Genomic DNA, 21,496 nt, shown 5'->3' with positions numbered 1-21,496 from the left:
AAAAGTTGTCAGTGTATTAAAGAAGATGAGCAGCAAACATAATTCTTAAACATTGATGTCTAAGCCTTGCAGCCAGGAAATTGCAAAATTCTTTGCTTTAGACAGATCAGCTTTTGATCCTGGATATGCTGTGATGTAGCAGTGACTCAAGACATGGCTCATGTCTGGTACAGAGCACCAAAGTCATGCTCAGGACTTGGTATTTTGCCTCATTTCTATAGAAGGTCCTGGCAAACTCCATGTGATGTTTGAATCTTGTTAAGAGCTTCCAGTTGTCACCGGAGAAATTCAAACCCAGAAGGTCTTTATGTTGAATCGAAAGTGGGCCACTGAATCATCAAATTATTGGTTCTCCAGTCTATCTGCCACAGTGTAATCATGTTGAAGTGTGTGTCATGTTGTTGCTCTACTAAGACTAGAAGCAGTTTCCTGATCCTAACTCTCTTTATGATGTATGGGGAATGTTCTTGTGCACTGGCAATTCAGGGTCACTTTGAACTATCTTCAACTGACAGACCAAGAAGTGCTTTTGGCAGAGCAAGGATAGGGCAGTGTGGCTCAGCACATGTAACCGTTGCAGGGACATACTTTCGAGGTATCCACTGATGATAAGCATCACATTGTGTAGAATGAGATTTTCACACTGCAGCGGAGTGTGTGCTGACATGAAACTTCCTGGCAGATTAAAACTGTGTGCCAGACCGGGACTCGAACTTGGGACCTTTGCCTTTCGTGGGCAAGTGCTCTACCAACTGAGCTACCCAAGCACGACTCGCGCCCTGTCCTCACAGCTTTACTTCTACCAGTATCTTGTCTCCTACCTTCCAAACTATACAGGCACTTATTTAAGCAGCACATAAGGTAACTCCTACTTGCCCAGATCATTGTGATGCAAATCTGTTCCGTTGTGGCCTCAAGAAATAGCCAAGACCATCAGAAATATGCCTTTGTGTTGGCAAAACTGTGGCATTATCAATGGATTTTCTTTCACAGCAGGAATATCCATAAGTTTAGATCACTGGTCATCACAGCCTTTTTTGTGTCTGGAAACAAATAATATGTTTCCACCATTTCAGTGTGCATTTCAAAGGTCTAGATTCACAACTGACCATCTTTTGCAGTTTTATTTGATGTCAGGAGGCCTTCATTGACACCTGCTCCTTGATTTACAGAAGACGTACAAAACAAGGCAACACAACATCTAGTTATGTTACAGAATTTGGGCTTTTGAGGCAGACTATGAACGTATATTAAAAATTTATCATTCTGTCACCATTTTTGGGTTAGAGATGTTACAGTCTCTACTAATCAATGTATACAGGAAAACAGAGTTCTGCAGGATTCTCTCTTGAGTACTCCCCTCTTTGTAAATGATATAAAATGAAATGCTGCCATCATGGGACCAAATGTATAGTTGATGTTGTATGTGAATTTTCCTGTCTGCTAGAATTCTAAGTGAATACACAAACAGAATATTATCTACAAATGACCATTTGAAAAACAGGTATGATCTCAAAATTATGAGCATATTTTTTATTTTATTTTTTTATTTTTTATTTTTTATTTTTTATTTTTTTTTTTTTTACACTTTGGTAAAATTCAATCAGTTCACCTGCAGTCTGAATTATATCTTAATAATCAAGTGCTAGAAATGGAGTTTTCTCAAGACTGTTGTTTAGGCCACTAACTGACAGGATTGCCGTATATGAAAAAGCTCGTGATAGACTATATGTGAAAATTAAACTCCCTATGCTTCCTCAGAAACAGTTTTTCAGCAGCAAATTGACAGGTTCTCTGGCTGTGTAACTTATTGGTCAGCAATTCGTACTAGACCTTGTGCATTACAGAGGCCTTGCGACTGGAGCTTTCCACACCAGCCCTGTCACTAGTCTCATTGCAGGAGCACTTATTCTGGCTTTGAAGATACATCACCAGCAACTCATAGTTAATTATGTGGTTGGTTTACAGAGAGGTCAGCCAGTCTGGGAATATTTAAGATTTTTATGCAAAACTTTATTTCAAACATCGTTTCTCATTGGGTCTTTCAAATATCCTCCCAGTACAATGCCACCAATGCCTATATATCAAATTGGCCTCTTCTGCAGGATAGAAGCAGTTCATTCCAATAAAAGCTGCTGACAAATTGTGCCACCAGCCCTCCTTGGAGGAAACTCGTGTATACAAGACACTATGTTGACTAGTAGGGAATGTGGGAAGTGTGTCAAGTGTGGTTGATGGAGGGGCTTGGAGAGCAGAGCACAGGTGTGCCACTCTCTTTATTTCCAACTTTGAGACAGAGCAGATGCCCTTTTTTAATTTCAATTTCAACCCACTGTCTGCCTCTGACCAGGAATGGCCACCAGCCATACAAATGTAAACCGCCCACCTCTTCTGTTCCATATTCCTTGAATATTTTTGACCACACTTCTAGACTGGCAGTCAGTCTTTATTTCTGCCCTCAGGGTGAGCCCTTTCTGTATGCCTTATACCAAGAATATGTCTGAAGTTCAATGAAATCACCTCTCTCTCTCTCTCTCTCTCTCTCTCTCTCTCTCTCTCTCTCTCTCTCTCTCTCTCTATTTTGCTATGTCCATTCTGGTCTGCACCCTTTGCATTATGGGGCAGAACACCCCTGTTACACAATACTTCTGCAGAACCTCAAGATCTATCTCCTTATGAACCATTTAAAAACGGCCAACAGTTCTGCTGGAGTACATGCATCAGGAGGTCTTTCTCCTCACAAGAGATTATTCATATGCCCCACAGACTGATATTCCCCATGGTTTATTCCTGAACCTGTTGTTGAATGAATCACCAGTGTGGCACGAAAGATCTCATAACATTAATATTAACCACATTGGACCTGTTGCCAATGCATATCTTGGAAGCTGACTTATGAGCACAATTTGGTCACATTATCTTAGATAATTGGGAAGAAGATTGGACGACAATCACTAATCCTAACAAATGCCGAATGATAAAAGCCCCATCAGTAAGTGGAGTGTGTCCCTTCACTCCTTGAAGAAAAACTTTAATCTTACATTGCATTCATATTGGTCATACCTACTTCACACATGACTACATGTTACGTAAAGAACCCTCCCCAGCATAGCTACTGAGTGAACTTGACTGGTTGCCACATTACTTAGACCTGCCTCAACACAGTTGACCTAGGATGTAGATTCTGCCCATATTTGAACTTTCTACAGGAAAGTTTATATTATCATATGATATAAAATACTCACTTTAGTAGCTGAAGTTGTGAAGGTTTTGCTCCAGTGGTCACCAGTCCTGACTCCACCCTTACTCAGATGTAAACACTAGTTCATCCATATATTTTGTAAGTGACATCATAGTCTCTTTTGACAGTAAAAATGTGGTTTTGGCCATGTGCCTATCCTATTATCGAATGAACTGTGCTTCAGCACATATCAAAATATAAAAATGTTTTCACTTGTGTATGTGCTGTCAGAAGATTTTTAGTTTTTGATGTGATGATGTGCTGAAGCAATTAAACCATTTGGTTATGGCCACACATCCAAAACTCCAAGAGTGCAGAGTACTTTTCCAGTAAAATAGCTAAAGTCAGATACCAAGGGGAGCTGTCTGAGGAATTCTATATCAGAACCGTTGTAAGACAAGGTGATGTTATTTCACCACTGCTATTTATTCTGGTCCTAGAGAAAGCAATCCGAGAAAGGAAAAGAGAAAACAAAGGGGTAATGCTAAATGGTAGGGCAGTTTTATTGGGTTATGCAGATGACATTGCAGTTCTAGCAGAATCAGAGGAAGAGACGGCAGACACTGTAGAGGACATAGCGCAAAATGCAACTAAGATCGGGTTACGGATTAATGCAGAAAAGACTGATGTAATAGATGTATCAAGAGAAGCCCTTAATGATATCCCATTACAGGTAGTGATATGGAAATTTGCCAAAGTGGAAAAATTTAAAGACCTTGGTACATGGTACCAAGTAAATTACCAGTGTCTCAGTGTTTTCTAGTGAGGTTCACAGATGGCAGTTGTCATTTGTGGCTGTTGTGTTCAACCAAGCACATGCAATGTGACACCTTAATGCAGTGCAAGTTGCAAGGGCAATCTGTTTGATCTAAAAAGGATGGACTTTTGTTTGGCAAGTTGCAAGGGCAATCTGTTTGATCTAAAAAGGATGGACTTTTGTTTGTGTTGCTGCAGGTACCAGTGCATCTCCATGTGTATCCATGTGTTGTAGAGACACTACAGAGAGTCAGGTCAGCACACAAGGTGAGTTGGACAAGATTGCCAACGCATTACATTGTCACTTGAGTACTGATATGTGGCCATTCTGCATTGCTGCATCAGATGGCTACCACCAGAGCATGGCAAGATGATCTCAGAAGGGCTTGTGGAGCCACTGTGTCCACCAGACTGTTAGGAAAAGGTTACAAGAAAGGACCTTATGACTCAAACGTCCTGCTTGAGTACCCTGCTTTACACTTCATCATCTTGCAGCTCACCTTCATTTCTGCCATTCCCATGTCAACCAGTAACTTATTACTGGTGAAAGATGTTATTCACAGACAAGTAGAGATATCCTCCGACACACTCATGGCCATGTTCATTTGCAGAGACCTGTGGTGAGAGATATCTGCCAAATGTTGTCCAGCCATATGGGTCTTGTGTTGTCCATGTTCACTTTACTGCCAGGCAGTGCTCTGAACATATCCTGTGCTGCTGCATATGGTTGTGACTCTGAATTCCTTCTAATGCCAGGGCATATGTGTGGCAGGATATCTTGTGAATGTTACTGGACCCTGAAGTAACGGAATGGCTGACAGTGAGTCCTGATCTTAATTCCATTGTGCATATGTGGGACATGCTTGACAGATGGTTTCATGATAGTTCTATTCCACCACAGACACTCCAAGATCTCTCATGTGCTCTCATTGAAGAATGGGAACTGATATCACAAGATGACCTCTGTAGACTCACATGGAGCTTCTTGTGTTGGTGTCCAGCAGTGATAAACACTCACGGACGGCTTACACATTATTGAAGCTCTCAAAGCCCAGTGTAAAGCACCCAGGATGATGGGATAAATGATGGTTTCCACCTTGTATTCGACACCTGTTGGACATTTCAGTTCTTTTTGTGTTAATGATCGAAGATATCCTGATGCGCACTTAAAATATAATTTGGTAACATGGCCAGTCGTCAGTTATGGCTCAGTGGAACGTGGTAGATGCCCAAAGTCATGTTCCCCTAATTCTTTCGAGTAGTGTATGTTATTTGTCCATATTACTTGTAATACGTTGTTGTTGATGTGGTCTTCAGTCCTGAGACTGGTTTGATGCAACTCTCCATGCTACTGTATCCTGTGCTAGCTTCTTCATCTCCCAGTACCTACTGCAACCTACATCCTTCTGAATCTGCTTAGTGTATTCATCTCTTGGTCTCTCCTCTACGATTTTTACCCTCCACACTGCCCTCCAATGCTAAATTGGTGATCCCTTGATGTCTCAGAATATGTTCTACCAACCGATCCCTTGTTCTAGTCAAGTTGTGCGACAAATTTCTCTTCTCCCCAATTCTATTCAATACCTCCTCATTAGTTATGTGATCTACCCATCCAATCTTTAGCATTCTTCTGTAGCTCCACATTTCGAAAGCTTCTATTCTCTTCTCGTCCAAACTTACTTTCAGAAAGGGCTTCCTAACACTTACACGTACTCTTGATGTTAAAAAAAAATTCTCTTCTTCAGAAACGCTTTCCTTGCCATTGTCAGTCTACATTTGATATCCTCTCTACTTCGGCCATCATGAGTTATTTTTCTCCCCAAATAGCAAAACTCCTGTACTACTTTAAGTGTCTCATTTCCTAATCTAATTCCCTCAGCATCACCCGACCTAATTTGACTACATTCCATTATCTTTGTTTTGCTTTTGATGATGTTCATCTTGTATCCTCCTCTAAAGACACTGTCCATTCCGTTCAACTGCTCTTTCAAGTCCTTTGCTGTCTCTGACAGAATTACAATGTCATTGGCGAACCTCAATGTTTCTATTTCTTCTCCATGGATTTTAATACCTACTCCGAAGTTTTCTTTTGTTTCCTTTACTGCTTGTTCAATATACAGATTGAATAACATCGCGGAGAGGCTACAACCCTGTCTCACTCCCTTCCCAGTCACTGCTTCCGTTTCCTACCCCTCAACTCTTTATAACTGCCATCTGGTTTCTGTACAAATTGTAAATAGCCTTTTGCTCCCTCTATTTTGCCCCTGCCACCTTTAGAATTTGAAAGAGAGTATTCCAGTCAACATTGTCAAAAGCTTTCTCTAAGTCTACAAATGCTAGAAATGTAGGTTTGCCTTTTCTTAATCTTTCTTCTAAGATAAGCTGTAGGGTCAGTATTGCCTCACGTGTTCCAACATTTCTACGGAATCCAAACTGATCTTCCCCGAGGTCGGTTTCTACCAGTTTTTCCATTCGTCTGTAAAGAATTCGCGTTAGTATTTTGCAGCTGTGACTTATCAAACTGATAGTTCGGTAATTTTCACATCTGTCAACACCTGCTTTCTTTGGGATTAGATTTATTATATTCTTCTTGAAGTGTGAGGGTATTTCGCCTGTCTCATACATGTTGCTCACCAGATGGTAGAGTTTTGTCATGACTGTCTCTCCCAAGGCCGTCAGTAATTCTAATTGTTTCGACTCAGGTCTTTCCGTGCTCTGTCAAACTCTTCACGCAGTATCGTATCTCCCATTTCATCTTCATCTACGTCCTCTTCCATTTCAATAATTTGTCCTCAAGTACATCACCCTTGTATAGACCCTCTATATACTCCTTCCACCTTCCTGCTTTCCCTTCTTTGCTTAGAACTGGGTTTCCATCTGAGCTCTTGATATTCATACAGGTGGTTTTCTTCTCTCCAAAGGTCTTTTTAATTTTCATGTAGGCAGTATCTATCTTACCCCTAGTGAGATAAGCCTCTACATCCTTACATTTGTCCTCTAGCCATCCTTGCTTAGCCATTTTGCACTTCCTGTCAATTTTATTTTTGAGACGTTTGTATTCCTTACTGCCTGCTTCATTTACTGCATTTTTATATTTTCTCCTTTCATCAATTAAGTTCAGTATTTCTTCTGCTACCCAAGGATTTCTACTAGCCCTCGTCTTTTTACCTGCTTGATCCTATGCTGCCTTCACTACTTCATCCCTCAGAGCTACCCATTCTTCTTCTACTGTATTTCTTTCCCCCATTCCTGTCAATTGTTCCCTTATGCTCTCCGGGAAACTCTGTACAACCTCTGGTTTAGTCAGTTTATCCAGGTCCCATCTCCTCAAATTCCCACGTTTTTGCAATTTCTTCAGTTTTAATCTATAGTTTATAACCAGTAGATTGTGATCAGAGTCCACATCTGTCCTTGGAAATGTCTTACAATTTAAAACCTGGTTCCTATATCTTGGGAAAAATTACAGCTGTAGTTTCCCCTTACTTTCAGCTGTTTGCAGTACCAGCACAGCAAGGCTGTTTTGGTTAGTGTTACAAGGCCAGATCAGTCAATCATCCAGACTGTTGCCCTGAAACTACTGAAAAGGCTGCTGCCCCTCTTCAGGAACCACACGTTTGTCTGGTCTCTAAACAGATACCCCTCCATTGTGGTTGCACCTACGGTACGGCTATCTGTATCACTGAGGCACGCAAGCCTCCCCACCAACGGCAAGGTCCATGGTTCATGGGGGAATCACTATTCAGACTGAATCTGCTCTCATCTGAGAAGAGGATGTTACCATACTGCTGACTGGTCGAGTCCCTATGCTGTTTGCACCGTTGCAGATGGTACCACCAGTGTGTATATTTTTGTATGTTAGCGGTATGAAAAATGTTTCTCTTACTGTATGGAGGATGTACGTATTATAGAACAATGGAATGCATAGAATGTACTGATTATCACGATAAAACAAGTTAAGAATAGGAAAAAAAAAATGGAGGAATAGAGTGGAACAGTCAGTGTGGGAAGAATTAGAGAAGTGTCAGGGGTAAGTGAAGTTCAGAAGGAGGACAATTATTGAGCTGTGCTTGATCATTAAGTATTAAATCAGGACTGTGAGCCAGATGTTTGTTGATTACTAGGCCTTCCAACAGTTTAAATTTTAAGATCTTGTCTGCTAAGTGAAGAACAAGATACTGTGGGTGGTAGTTGTTGTTCTCAGTCAGTACATATGCAGTAAATGTGGAGTTGGAATTCTACAGCTTTCGGCAGTGTTCATGCTGAGCCATGCCAGTTTCTATGCTAAACAGTCAACATACAATAGTTCACAGTGGAAATTGATTATAAATCTGTTAACTTCCTAGATCTTACCATTGACAATAGCTGTGACAACAGATACAGTAATAACTTCATTAGTCACAACATCCAAGAGCACACTAAGCTGCAGCTTTCCACTCCACGGTACTCTTGTCTGCTTCAGTGCCCAAAGATGATTTGAGTGATGGGTTAAGAAAATAAAATCTATTGCCTCTTTCAGTTGCTATAATCGAGTTCTGGCTGACCAGAAGAGCATGTAACAGGCAAAAGATGAAATAGTTAAGAACATTAGGAATGACTACAAGAAGTTTTATTATTGATGTGGAAGGGGTCTGACAGATGACGTCCTCTTTTGTTGAGATGCTATGAACCATATAGTTCATGTAATTATTATTAATGATGTTCCTTAGTTTAGAAAGAGAACCTCTGTGTTTAATATTAGTTAGCTTTGCATCTGTTTGATGTGGTATGTCTCAGATAAACATATAAGCAGTATTCAGTAGAGCACTCCTATAGATCAGTCAGTTGTTAGCTCTGTATTTCATGTTGATGGTTGGTAATATGAATGGCTTCAGTGAGTACCAAATATCATAGTGTTACATCGACTAAATAGATAAAAAAAATTATTCATGTGATTTATTTTGAGATCAGAAATCTGGTGAAATATGTTTAGTGTAAAATGAAACAATAAAGAAATTAATTCCAAAAGAGAGATTCAATTAGCTTCTCAAGAAAGGATGCCAGCTACAAATATCAACATTGTTAATGGCATCATGAGACAAAGCAGTTCATATTAAAATAAAACACTTCACATATCAACTACTTCTTTGATAGTTTCAGGGCAATAAGAACCACAAAAACACTGACAAACAAGTGGCCTCTAACAGAATTAGTGGAATATACTTCATACCTTATTCCGATGTTCATGCGATAAATACAAGTAAATAGAATGGTCCAAGACTTTTAATTTGTTGTCAGATAACTGTGAGCCATTTTATGTAGTAGGGAGTATAATTTCTTTTGCTGAAGGGTGTACAGAGACAAAATGACAAATTCATGAAAATCTCACAAAGTATCTTGTGAGAAAGTGATTACTGATACAGAATTTGTAGTGCTTCAGATAAATACTTATTCTGCTGGTATACTGACAGATGAGGTACCTCTGCTTTCACTATCTATATGAGTTAATGTAAATGAAACTGTACATTTAGAATAACATAATAAAGAACCAGTTCTAGTTCACATAATATTCTGGGGCTAATGCAGTGTAAGGTTTTCATGAAATAAAGCTGTATGTTGCTTTCCTTTTGAATTATCTTACATTTTATTTCTGCTTTATTCCAATCCATGTGTTTACAGATGTAGATACTTTGTTGATAAAAAGATGAAAAATACATAGTTTACACGATAGTGTGGACACTATAACATGGAAAAGGCCCTTGAGTGTAAACAACCAAGAACTCAAAGGGAGAGAAGCATTGCATGGCAACAGTCACTGTCTCCCTCTCACAATCTGATAGCTAAACCCACATTATATGCTTCTGCAAAAGCAGAACTGATACATGGTCATAGAGATCGGTAATTCCTTCTGGTGTTATGAGAGTCATACTTGACCCCTGTGAGTGACCAGGATTGGCCTCTTCATTCATTTCAAAATAATAAAAGAAAACAATGAGCATTGCACAATGCACAGCAAAGTGGAGTACACAAAGCATTTGGTAACTATCTTACAGTTACTTGCTGAGGCTGGTTATGTCATAAATGAGGTAGTTCAGGTCCAGCCGATGCTGGTATCGTAAACTATTTGAAAATGCTCCTTCCCTGCCTCCCTCCCCCCTCCCCCTCCCTCCTACTTAAAACTCCCATTTTAAAGTGTCCTCGTAATACAATTGTGCTTACAATGAATCCAGTGCCAACATTACTCTTTGAAGTTTTCTGTGCAACAAGAAGAATAAATTTTCCTTTGCTAAAACAGTGCACCTATTTTCTGATACATTCTATGAGCCATTCTTGGTGACTGTCAATATGTGTTAAAAGTGCTCTATTCTATCAAAATAAATAAATGTATAACTCTCAGTCTTTCTATTTGACACTTCTTCAGCTACTTGCATGTCAGTTTCACCTCATACTTTTCTTATTTAATCTCATGAGGGTGGTGAGTCCCAATTTACATCTTCTCATGGCTTAAAAATATTATGTGGTATCCAGGAATTGAACCTTTGATTTTTGAATGTGAAAATGCTAATGTTAACCTGTAACCTATGGAGGCAGGCAGTTCAGTGTCTTACTCTGGGTGACTACTGGTAATACTGTTAATAAAAGGATAGACAAAATTTGCTAGTGGACAAAGAATAGAGAAAAGGCATAAAATGACTAGTTTCTTTGAATATTCACATCAGGTTGATGACAGTAGGCTAGCGATTTTATTATATATGAGATTTTATTATACATGCACAGTCATGCATATTCACAATTGGTTCAGCAGCGATTTTTCTGTGACAATGACGCAAACTTTAAGTAACAATGGATAAGAGCAATTTGAGATGAGGATCCCTGGTGTGGAAATAACTGAGTCAAAAGTTATGTAACCAAACGTGTTGTAGAATAACTCTGACATTGAAATATGAGAAACTGTTAACCTTATTATGAGTAATAAACTGGTTTACTTTGTACACAGTTGCTAAAATAAAAGTGCAAGATAGCCCATTTAACATGTAGGCACACATCATGAGGTGTGTTGACAGGAGACTCCACTGTGGATTATCTGTGAGGTATGGTAGTGTTGTCATTACTTGATGTAAAAGTCTGTGGTAATATGATCATCCCTAGTGAAATGACATTGTACCAGGTTAAGGAATTACCATAATGATTTTTGTTTGTGGACAAGCAGGTAGAAACTGTGGGAACACCGATAGATCGTATTGGGCTAAGCACCTACAAAGAGGGCAACTAATTTTTGCACAGTTTCCAAAAGTTTTCCGACACTTGAGAGACATTGATATCACAACCTGACAATGAGAAGCAGAAACTGTGTAGACTCCTGATTAGGAAAAAATTATGCTTTCTTATGTGGATGGTAGAGAAGAAGAATTATTAATTGTCCAGATTGTTCAGCTGATCTGACCAAATTTGATTTTTTCTAGTGAGCTCATGTGAAAAGCATTGTGTATGAGACATCTGTCAAAACTGAAGAAGCTCCCATGGCAAGAATTGTGGTGCACATGTCCACTGCAGTGGACAGTGGTTACTGGTCACTTCTTTGGTGTTTTGAATCAGTCTTGACCAAATTAGGTCTGTGCACACAGGGCCCAGCACCAGTAGAGAGTGTCCACTGGAATGTGCCGTGTGCATTTGCAGCCTCAGGTTTGATTGAAAACATCAAAGAAGTGACATTGACAGCTGTTCACTGCAGTGGACATGTGCACCACAGGGTTAATCAAACAGCACTGATTTGGTTAAACAGCTACAACACAACTTTATGAGACAGTGCCATGGTTGCATAGAATGTGGAGAATACCATATTGAACAACTGTTTCGAATGAGCATGTTACGTAGGTTGTGAAGATAAATAAAATAGCTAGAAAAAATGTGTATGTGGAATTATTGTTGCTGACACCAGAACAATGATAAACTCGAAATTTTACCATTTGCACTAATAATGACTGATCTGATACAAAAGTGTTTCACTTTAATTAGAACATGGCAACAGCTGCCAGGGTGGAGTTAAGTAATAGTATAGAGGATACAATGGAGCCTTGTAGAGCTATTTGTGCTAAGTTATTTCGTTTCTGAAACTCAGAAATAGGAAATAAGTAGAAACTTGATAATGAGACCATGGTGGCGGGATGAGTATAAGTGGTAATGAATGGGATACATTCATTTGCTCATCCACGCATCATGTCCTATAAGTTCCTTCTTAAGGAAAGTGTTTAGACATGTCGTCTTGTTGTACATTAACAAGCTGAAGCAGCTACTGCAGGAAACTTTTGTGAACAATACTAAGAACCAATTATGATTCATTCTAATTCGCTAACACAAATTATTATAGGAATTTACTCCTAGATTATTTTATGTATGTATATTAGAAGAAAATCCACTGTTCTTCCTTTTACACTACTTAGCTGCTGTTTTATTTAATACTTCAAAATAAGGTTGTACATAACTTTATAAAGAACACTATCAATTGTCAGCATACTGACAAATTCAAAACCTGTTTAATAGCATTTAGATGTTGAGTCCAAATATTCTGATAAATTATAATATCTGTGATTAGTTCCATACCCTTTTACTTTGATTTTGAATAGATGGAAAAATCAACTTTTTGCATGTCTGTTGGCAATCTGTTATGGACATGTTCCACATCCACGAGCATATTATCTCTCTGAAGATGTTTCTGCAAGATGTTCAGTTAAGAACATTGTGTAATATTCTTACTGCACACTTCTGTCGAATAAATATTGTTTTGACTGTTGGTAAATTGCTCTCAAAAGACTGTGCTATGGGACAGTAAGTGGAAATATGCTAGGAGTCCTTTTAGCAGCAATTACTGTCATCATATTTATGATTCTGTTTTCTTTACTTCTCTTGACTAAAGATTTTACATCAGTTTATCCTTTAACTGTGATACACGTTGTACCTTCTCTCTAGCTCAGTGTGACACTTAAAACTCATGTACATGAATGTTCCATTTTTCATAGCACTTTTATAAACTGGAGTATTTGAGGTTTAATGAATTGTGTCAGGCAAATACATTACTCTAAACATGGAAAGTTTTTTGTGTATATATTATGGTTAACATCTCATATTTCTTACAGGATAACAATATTTGCCCTTGTTTCAGTCTTTCAGACTGCATCATTTACATAAAATCTAATTTGACTCCACTTTATGTTATATGGGATTTCAAGAAATGGACAATTACTTTGCCCATGTTGGATCTCTTTCAGCAATCTTTAATACCAAGCAATATAACTTATAATGTTTCTAGGGATGGATTAGGTAAAACGAAATAAAGCTGTGAACCATGTGGATCACTGATACAGCGCTTCACTGTCAAAAGATTTCATCTTGATATCTGTGATTAATTTCATGTTTATGATGAAGCAGTATGAAAGCAGTTTGATTTACGCCAGTTTGCTGCATAAATTCTGAATTTGTGCACTACCAGGCAGTCATGTACTTTTTGTGATTCCTCTCCCTTTTTTGTGGAACAATTTCATGTAGCATAAAGAACTTAAAATTTTAAGTTTCACTATTTCTAATTTTTGAAAGCAGACAGCTGTGTTGCATGTAAAAAAGAGAGACACAATCAACATTATTAAAATATGTCCAGCTAAATTAAAAATAAAAAAAGTAAACACATTGACCTTTATATCTGATTTGAAGTAAATACATGTTCTTATACGGAACATTTTTGTTTTAAGTAATTATATAACTGTGAGAAATTTTGAAGATATATTGATATGAAGCCTGATGTATTGATTCTTTTGTAACATAGGTTTTGGAGATGCAACTACAAGTCCAGCTGCTGTTTCACGGAGAAGGATAGCAGCCACAGTTCCTGCTCAAGACCCGTATAGTTCCTTCACTGCTGGTTCAACACTTGATATTGTGGAAGAAACAAAAAATAAGCAGTGGAAGAGAATACTCTTGTTGATTGTTGCCATTACAGTTCATAATATTCCAGGTCTGTATGATAGTGATTGTATCTGATGACGACTACACACACACACACACACACACACACACACACACACACAAAGTATACAGGGTGTTTTAGGAGGAATAGTAAATATTTCAGGAGGTGATAGTATAGTGGAATTTGAGTGAAACATTTCATACAGTGTATCCATTATTTTTTGATGACAGATGTACAGCTGATTAAAGAGAGAAATTTTCATTTCTGTGTAAATATGTGGTATGGTTTGATAGACAATCAGTTGATCAGGCCTTTTGTGTTACAGCATCGTCTCAAAAGGCTCTGTTATCTAGACTTTCTTGAAAATGAGCTCCCAGCATTATTAGAAGAGGTTTCTATGGTGGCAGGGATGGGTATATTCTTCTAGCATGATGGAATGGATCAGTAGAAATTGCCACATTTCTTGTCCACTGAAGTCCTCGGATCTCACCCCTTTAGATTTTTGCCTGTAGAAATGGTTGAAAGGTGTAGTCCAGAAAGAAAAAAGACACACACACAAAGCACAGTTTAATCATTGTGATTGTGAACAGTACTGCACTCATAAAATAATGCCAAGATGACGTCAGAAGAGTTACATGTGTTGTCAGGAGAATTCAAAAGTACATTGATGTCTAAAAGCGTTTATGAAAATCAGCTTTGAACTGAATCATTTGCATTTACTGAGCACCTTTTGTGAGTATTTGTTACATTCTAACAGCTGTGCCTCTGCTGCCAATAAAAATGGGACATATATTATATGGAATATTTCATTTGAATTAATCTATACTACCACCTCCTAAAACATGTATTAATCTCCTGAAACACTGTGTATACACAATGCTACTACAAATTTAACCATTTTTCCATCTTGTAAAATGGTTTCCATCTTGTAAGTGTGACCTGTCCGTGATTATTATTGCCAGCTGGTATATTCTGTCACATGTCAAACAAATTTAATTGCATAATGTGCAATATTATCGTGGAGATCCATCAGGACACGTGTGCACGTTAGCACAGTGCTTCCGGGATTCAAGGAGACGATGGCTCCAGATTGAATTTGCCCAGCGAGTTAACGGCTAGGGCCACTGAGCCAATCAGCCTGGATGTAGTTTTTAGGTGGTTTCCCCACATCTACCTAGGTGAATACTGGGTTGGTATCCACATCCCATCTCAGTTACACATTTCACCAACACTTCAAAAAAGGACAGATTGCTACTCACCATAAAGTTGACACACTGAGTTGCAGGTGGGTACAATGAAATAGTCTTGTAATAGTGCCTGTCTGAAACTTGGTGTGTCATTTTTATGGTGAGTAACAATCTATCCTTTTCATATTGTTGATATTCCCAACTGGACCTTACATTGCTTGCAAACACTTCAAAAATGTTCTTCACTTTCACATGGGATAACACTAGATGTAGACAGATGGTGTGCACTATTGTGTTTCAGGGGGAGGGATGGCGACAGGAAGGGCATTCAGCCACTCTCTACCACTAATCTTGCCAAACCTGAATTAACATGCTGACCACATGTAGACATGGAATAAGGCCAGGAAAAAGAAGAAGAAGGCAGTATTGTCTTCAAGAATATAAGTTATTACAAATTATTGTTTTTTTTATTGATTTAAATCCCATATGACTAAAAGAATGCAGAGCATCATATTAGGTAACTTCGGGTGATTTTTTAAATGTAAAGAATCAGCATCTTCAGGTGTACTACTGTGATTAACGTTGGGTGTACTATTGTTCTTGTTTTGCTATGTTCTGTTGACGTACATCAAAGAAGCTGAAGTAATTCTACTTGTGGATGATGTATTTGTAATGAAGCATTAAGGACACATTTAAACACTAAAAATGGTAAATATAATTTTCTTGTGTGTACTGCATGAGGCCTTACCAATTCCCACCTCTGTCAAAGTAATGGGTGATAAAAATCAGTGCAGTTAACATAAGTCTCTACATGCTTGGATGTTTTTATTGGTTACCTGAAGTGGAGGTCACACATTATGATTTTAAACATCTAAACTTAGCAGTTTGTACATGCAAGTAACAGCAGATTTTGTAAATGAAAATGTGAAAAAGTTGATTTCCTATTACTGTTTTCAGTTGCACAGGTGTTATGACATAAAATTCTGAGACAATCTTTCACTGAAGAAGAAAGTGTTGATATTATAGAAGAATCTAATAAGGATAATGTGTGTTGTCTACTGCAGCATCTCTTGTAGTCCATCAAAAAGTTATACAGATTTATTGCAACATCATAATACATATAATCCCTTGTGTTTTCAAAAATGAATTACTTAAATGGATGAATGACCACACTGTTCCACACCATTCATCTGTAGTGTGGCACAGAAAACAGTGAAGTATTCAGTCATATAAATCTTTGTGTTACCTCAATGATGTGAACACTTGAATTCATTTTCTACTCCATAGAATAATTCATGATGATATAATAAGTGTACGTGTGTTCACACTTGGAGCTAAATCTGATTAAAAATGTATATTAAGGTTAGTGTGAATAACGCTCATCCAAATGGTCCATTTGAGACCATAGCTTTTACTAAGTTATTGTGTTACATTTATAAACAGATTGACTTGTTCCTCATCATTTAGAGAGGATACAGTTATACTCTGTGGAACATATAACTGACTTCCTGTGGCTGTCCAATTTCTGTGTGCTTGTTTCAATTGTGTATCCCTCTTATTCTTTGCTTACATTGTTTTCTGTATTTTTCTTACTCTTTTCTCACTTTTTAAATTCTTTCATTCCCTTATCGCCTAAAATTTCAATATTTACTTCACCACCTACTCCAGTATGGTCACAAACATCACCTATCCCATCAAAGGTAGGGCTACCTGTGAAACCAGTAACGTGATCTACAAACTTAGCTGCTACCACTGTGCTGCATTCTAGGTGGGCATGACAACCAACAAGCTATCTTGCTGCATGAATGGCCACTGACAAACTGTCGCCAAGAAAAAAATGGATGATCATGTTGTTGAGCACGCTGCCAAGAATGACTTCCTTCATGACTGCTTCATAGGCTGTGCACTATAGGTCCTTCCCACCAACACCAGATTTTCTTAACTGCCCAGGTGGGAACTTTTTCTGCAATACATCCTGTGTTCCCGTTACCATCCTAACCTCAACCTTCGTTAGTCACTGTCCTCACCCATCCAGCCCCTTCCCTGTTCCCATTCCAGCATTACAAAGCTGCATTCTTTTTATTTCTCTCCTTTTCCACTACTTCCCCCACCTGCTCCCCCACAACTCCATCTAACCTGCAGCACTTCACTGTCCGTCGCCCCTACCACACTATCCCTCCTCCTCCCCAACCCAGCCTCTTCCTTATCCCCACCCAGTCGCCACTCCCATCATGCACTGTTGATGCTGCTTGCAGTGTGGTTTCAGTTGCCTGAGATTGCAGTCATGTGTGTGAGTTGCATTTGTGTGTGTGTGTGTGTGTGTGTGTGTGTGTGATATCTACTGTTGACAAAGGCCTTACTGACCTGAAGCTTTATTTGTGACAATCTCTTTGTTGTGCTTATCTGCGACTCAGCATCTCTGCTAGTGGTGAGAAGCAACTTTCCTTTTCATATTATTGTTGCATTTAATCCTGGATTTTCCATTGTTTGATAGTTATGGTTAGTGTTTTCAGCCAGGGAATGAATAAGAACTGCCAAAGAATGAATAAGAACTGACTATGGCAAATGACAACATGGAAGTAAACAGCAGTTACCTAAAAATATTGAAGGAAGAGGCAACTCAGAAGCAAGCCTACAATGTCTGCTCCTTACATAGTACTGTCTTCTACATACATACATATTGATCTGCATAATTTGTTTCTGCATACTACAGTATCTTATGCATTATGAAAATAAACTTGAAGGTGAATCTTATGGCAGAGTATATTTGGAAACATCCACTCCAAATAGGCACCATTAAAAAAAAAATTATTTTGGTATACTTTTTGGAAGCTGGCTGAAGCTAGAGACAAGTTCAGCTGATATTTTTGCGTAGAACCTAATGATGTTCTGAAAGGATAGGCTGAATACAGTTGACGGTGGCATGTTTGTTGCTGCTAGAAGTAGTTTATCTTGTCACGAAATTGAAGTAGATAGCTCTGTTGAGCTGGTATGGGCAGAGGTCACTCTCGGCAACTGGAATAAAATAATAATTGGATCCTTTTACTGAACTTCCAATTCAGATGATACAATTGTTGAAGGTTCAAAGAAAACTTGAGTTTAATTTCAAACAGGTACCTGACTTGTGCAGTTATACTTGGTGGTGACTTTAATTTACTCTTGATATGCTGGCAAAAATACACGTTTAAATCGAGAGATACACATAAAAATCATCCGAAATTGTTCTAAATATTTTCTCTGAAATTTGTTTTGGGCAGTTAGTTCATGAGCTCACGCGAATAGTAAATGGTTGTGAAAATGCACTTGATCAGTTAGCAACAAATACGAGGGTCAGTCAAAAAGTAATGCCTCCTATTTTTTTTCTACGTTTAATTGTCAGGAAATTTAAATGTAATTACATAGGTTGAAAACCACAACATTGAGGATCATTTTGTCATTTTTCAATGTAATCTCCGCCCATCTCTACAGTTTTGGTCCATCTTTGAACAAGGGCATGTATCCCAGCACGGTAAAAATCACAGCTCTGCTTCCTAAGCCATTGACGCACGGATGTTTTGACGGCCTCCTCATCTTCAAAATGAATCCCACGATGAGCTTCTTTTAGTGGCCCGAACAGATGGAAGTCTGATGGTGCCAGGTCAGGGCTGTATGGGGGATGAGGCAAAACTTCCCATCCAATTTTGACAATCTCGTCAGAAGTGTGACGACTGGTGTGTGGTCTTGCATTGTCATGCAAAAGAAGAACATCTGCCATTGATTTTGTTGGGCGAACTCGCTGAAGACGTGCTTTAAGTTTTTTGAGGGTTGTGACGTATTGAACAGAATTTATTGTGCATCCCTGCTCCAAAAAATCAACCAGAATCACACCCTCTGTATCCCAGAAAACTGTTGCCATAACTTTCCCTGCCGATCGCACAGTTTTGAATTTTCTCTTCCTCGGCGAGCTTGTGTGACGCCACTCCATTGACTGCCTCTTTGATTCAGGTTCAAAAAAATGCACCCATGTTTCGTCCCCGGTCACAATTTTTTTCAGAAACTCATCTCCCTCCAAACGGAAGCGCTGCAAGTGTTGGGAGGCTATTGTTTTCCTTGCCTCTTTATTCTGATAGGTTAACATTCTTGGAACCCACCGTGCACAAACTTTTGAGTACCCCAATTGTTTAATAATCGTGATCACACTGCCTTTACTAAGAGAAATAATGCGACACACTTCATCTGCAGTCACCCGACGGTCACCACGAATGATGTCATCAACTTGCTGAATGTTGTGTGGAGTCACTGCACTCACCGGCCTGCCGCTCTGCTTTTCGTCAGTCAACGGTGTTTGCCCTTCAGCTTCCTTACAACGACGAACCCATCGTCTAACAGTGCTGACATCCACTGTCACAACACCATACACCTTCTTCAGTCTTTCATGAATGCGTATGGGCGTTTCACCTTCTGCATTCAAGAATTCAATCACACAACGCTGTCTCAAACGAACATCGATGTCGGCCATCTTACAAACTTCTGCTGTGCTGCCACCTGTTGACACAGAAAGTTACTACTGCAGTGGATTGCAGAAGAAGGTTTGAGGAATGGCGCCAAATTCAAATTTTTCACTTAACTTAATTTTTTTAAGTAGAAAAAAATGGGAGGCATTACTTTTTGACCGACCCTCGTAATACTGTACTAATAACAGGCATCAAAATGGATACAAGGATTAGTGAACACAGGGTTGTCATAGCAAGATTGAATATTGTAACCCTCAACTCCTCCAAAATAAATGAAAAATGTACCTCCTCAGAAAAGCAGATAAAAATTCACTTGATGCCTTCCTGAGAGACAATCTCCCATTCTTCCAAATTAGCAATCCAAGTGTAGACCAGATGTGGCTTTAATGCAAAGAAATACTATCGGCAGCAATTGAGAGATTTATACCAGATAAATTAACAAATGACAGAGCTGATCCTCCTTGGTACACAAAATTGGTCAGAACACTGTCAAGGGAGGGGGGGGGGGGGGGGGGGGGGGGGGGCGGAATGGCAAATTTAAATGGATGCAAAATCTCCAAGATTGGTGATCTTTTACAGAAGCTCGAAATTTAGCGTGGACTTCAAAGTAAAGTGCTTATAATAGTTTCCACAATGAAACTTTGTCTCGAAACCTGGCAGAAAATCCAAAGAGATTCTGGTCATATGTGAGGTATGCTAGCCACAAGATATAAGCAATGCCTTCTCTATGTGATAGTAATGGAAATACTGTTGATGACAGTGCTGCTGAAGCAGTGTTACGAAACACAGCCTTCCGAAATTCCTTCACAAAAGAAGACGAAGTAAACATTCCAGAATTTGAATCAAGAACAGCTGCCAACATGAATAATGTGGAAGTAGATATCCTTGGATTAGTGAAGCAACTTAAATTATTTAACAAAAGCAAGTCTTTCAGTCCAGACTGTATACCAGTTAGGTTCCTTTCAGAGTATGCTGATACAATAGCTCCATACGTAACAATCATATACAACAGTTCCCTCGACGAAAGATTCATACCCAAAGACCGAAAAGTTGCACAGGTCACACCAATATTCAAGAAAGGTAGTAGGAGTAATCCACTAAATTACTGGCCCATATCATTAATGTTCATATGCAGCAGGAGTTTGGAACACATATAGTGTTCAAATATTACGAATTACCTCGACAAGAACAGTCTATTGCCACACAGTGAACATGGATTTAGAAAGCATTCTTCTTGTGAAACACAACTAGCTCTTTACCCACACGAAGTGGTGAGTGCTTTTGGCAAGGGGTTTCAAATGGTTTCTAGATTTTGAGAAGGCTTTTGACGGTGCACCACACAAGCAGCTTGTAGTGAAATTGTGTGCTGATGGAATATCATCTCAGTAATGTGACTGGATTCGTGATTTCCTGTCATAGAGGCCACAGTTCATAGTAATTGATGGAAAGTCATTGAGTAAAACAGAAGTGATTTCTGGCTTTCCCCAAGGTAGTGTTATAGGCCCTTTGATGTTCCTTATCTATATAAACAATTTGGGAGACAATCTGAGCAGCCACCTTAGGGTGTTTGAAGATGTTGCTGTCATTTATTGACTTGTAAAGTCATCATAAGATCAAAACAAATTGCAAAATGATTCAGAAAACATATCTGTATTGTGCGAAAATTGGCAATTAACCATAAATAATGAAAAGTGTGATGTCATTTACATGAGTGCTAAAAGGAATTCATTAAACTTCAGTTACATGATAAATCTGTCAAATCTAAAGGCCATGAATTCAACCAAATACATGGGAATTACAATTACGAACAACTTAAATTGGAAGGAACACACAGAAAGTATTGTGAGGAAGGCTATCTGAAGACTATGTTTTATAAGCAGGACAC

At 38.8% G+C, this 21,496-nt stretch overlaps 1 protein-coding gene across 3 annotated transcripts in view; it reads left to right on the top strand.

Moving 5' to 3' along the window:
• LOC126356201 (zinc transporter ZIP11) overlaps window positions 1-21,496 on the top strand; it is a 399,278-nt gene that overhangs the window by 59,605 nt on the left and 318,177 nt on the right. For all 3 annotated transcript variants that reach the window (XM_050007005.1, XM_050007004.1, XM_050007006.1), the window contains one exon: window positions 13,791-13,979. In XM_050007005.1, coding sequence (XP_049862962.1) covers window positions 13,791-13,979 — 189 coding nt within the window. The remainder of the gene's footprint in view (window positions 1-13,790; window positions 13,980-21,496) is intronic.

The sequence above is a fragment of the Schistocerca gregaria genome, chromosome 3 (genome assembly GCF_023897955.1).
Source record: "Schistocerca gregaria isolate iqSchGreg1 chromosome 3, iqSchGreg1.2, whole genome shotgun sequence".
NCBI classification, from domain to species: Eukaryota; Metazoa; Arthropoda; class Insecta; order Orthoptera; family Acrididae; genus Schistocerca; species Schistocerca gregaria.
Note: the sequence above shows the minus strand (reverse complement) of the source record. Positions and strands in the feature narration are given on the sequence as shown.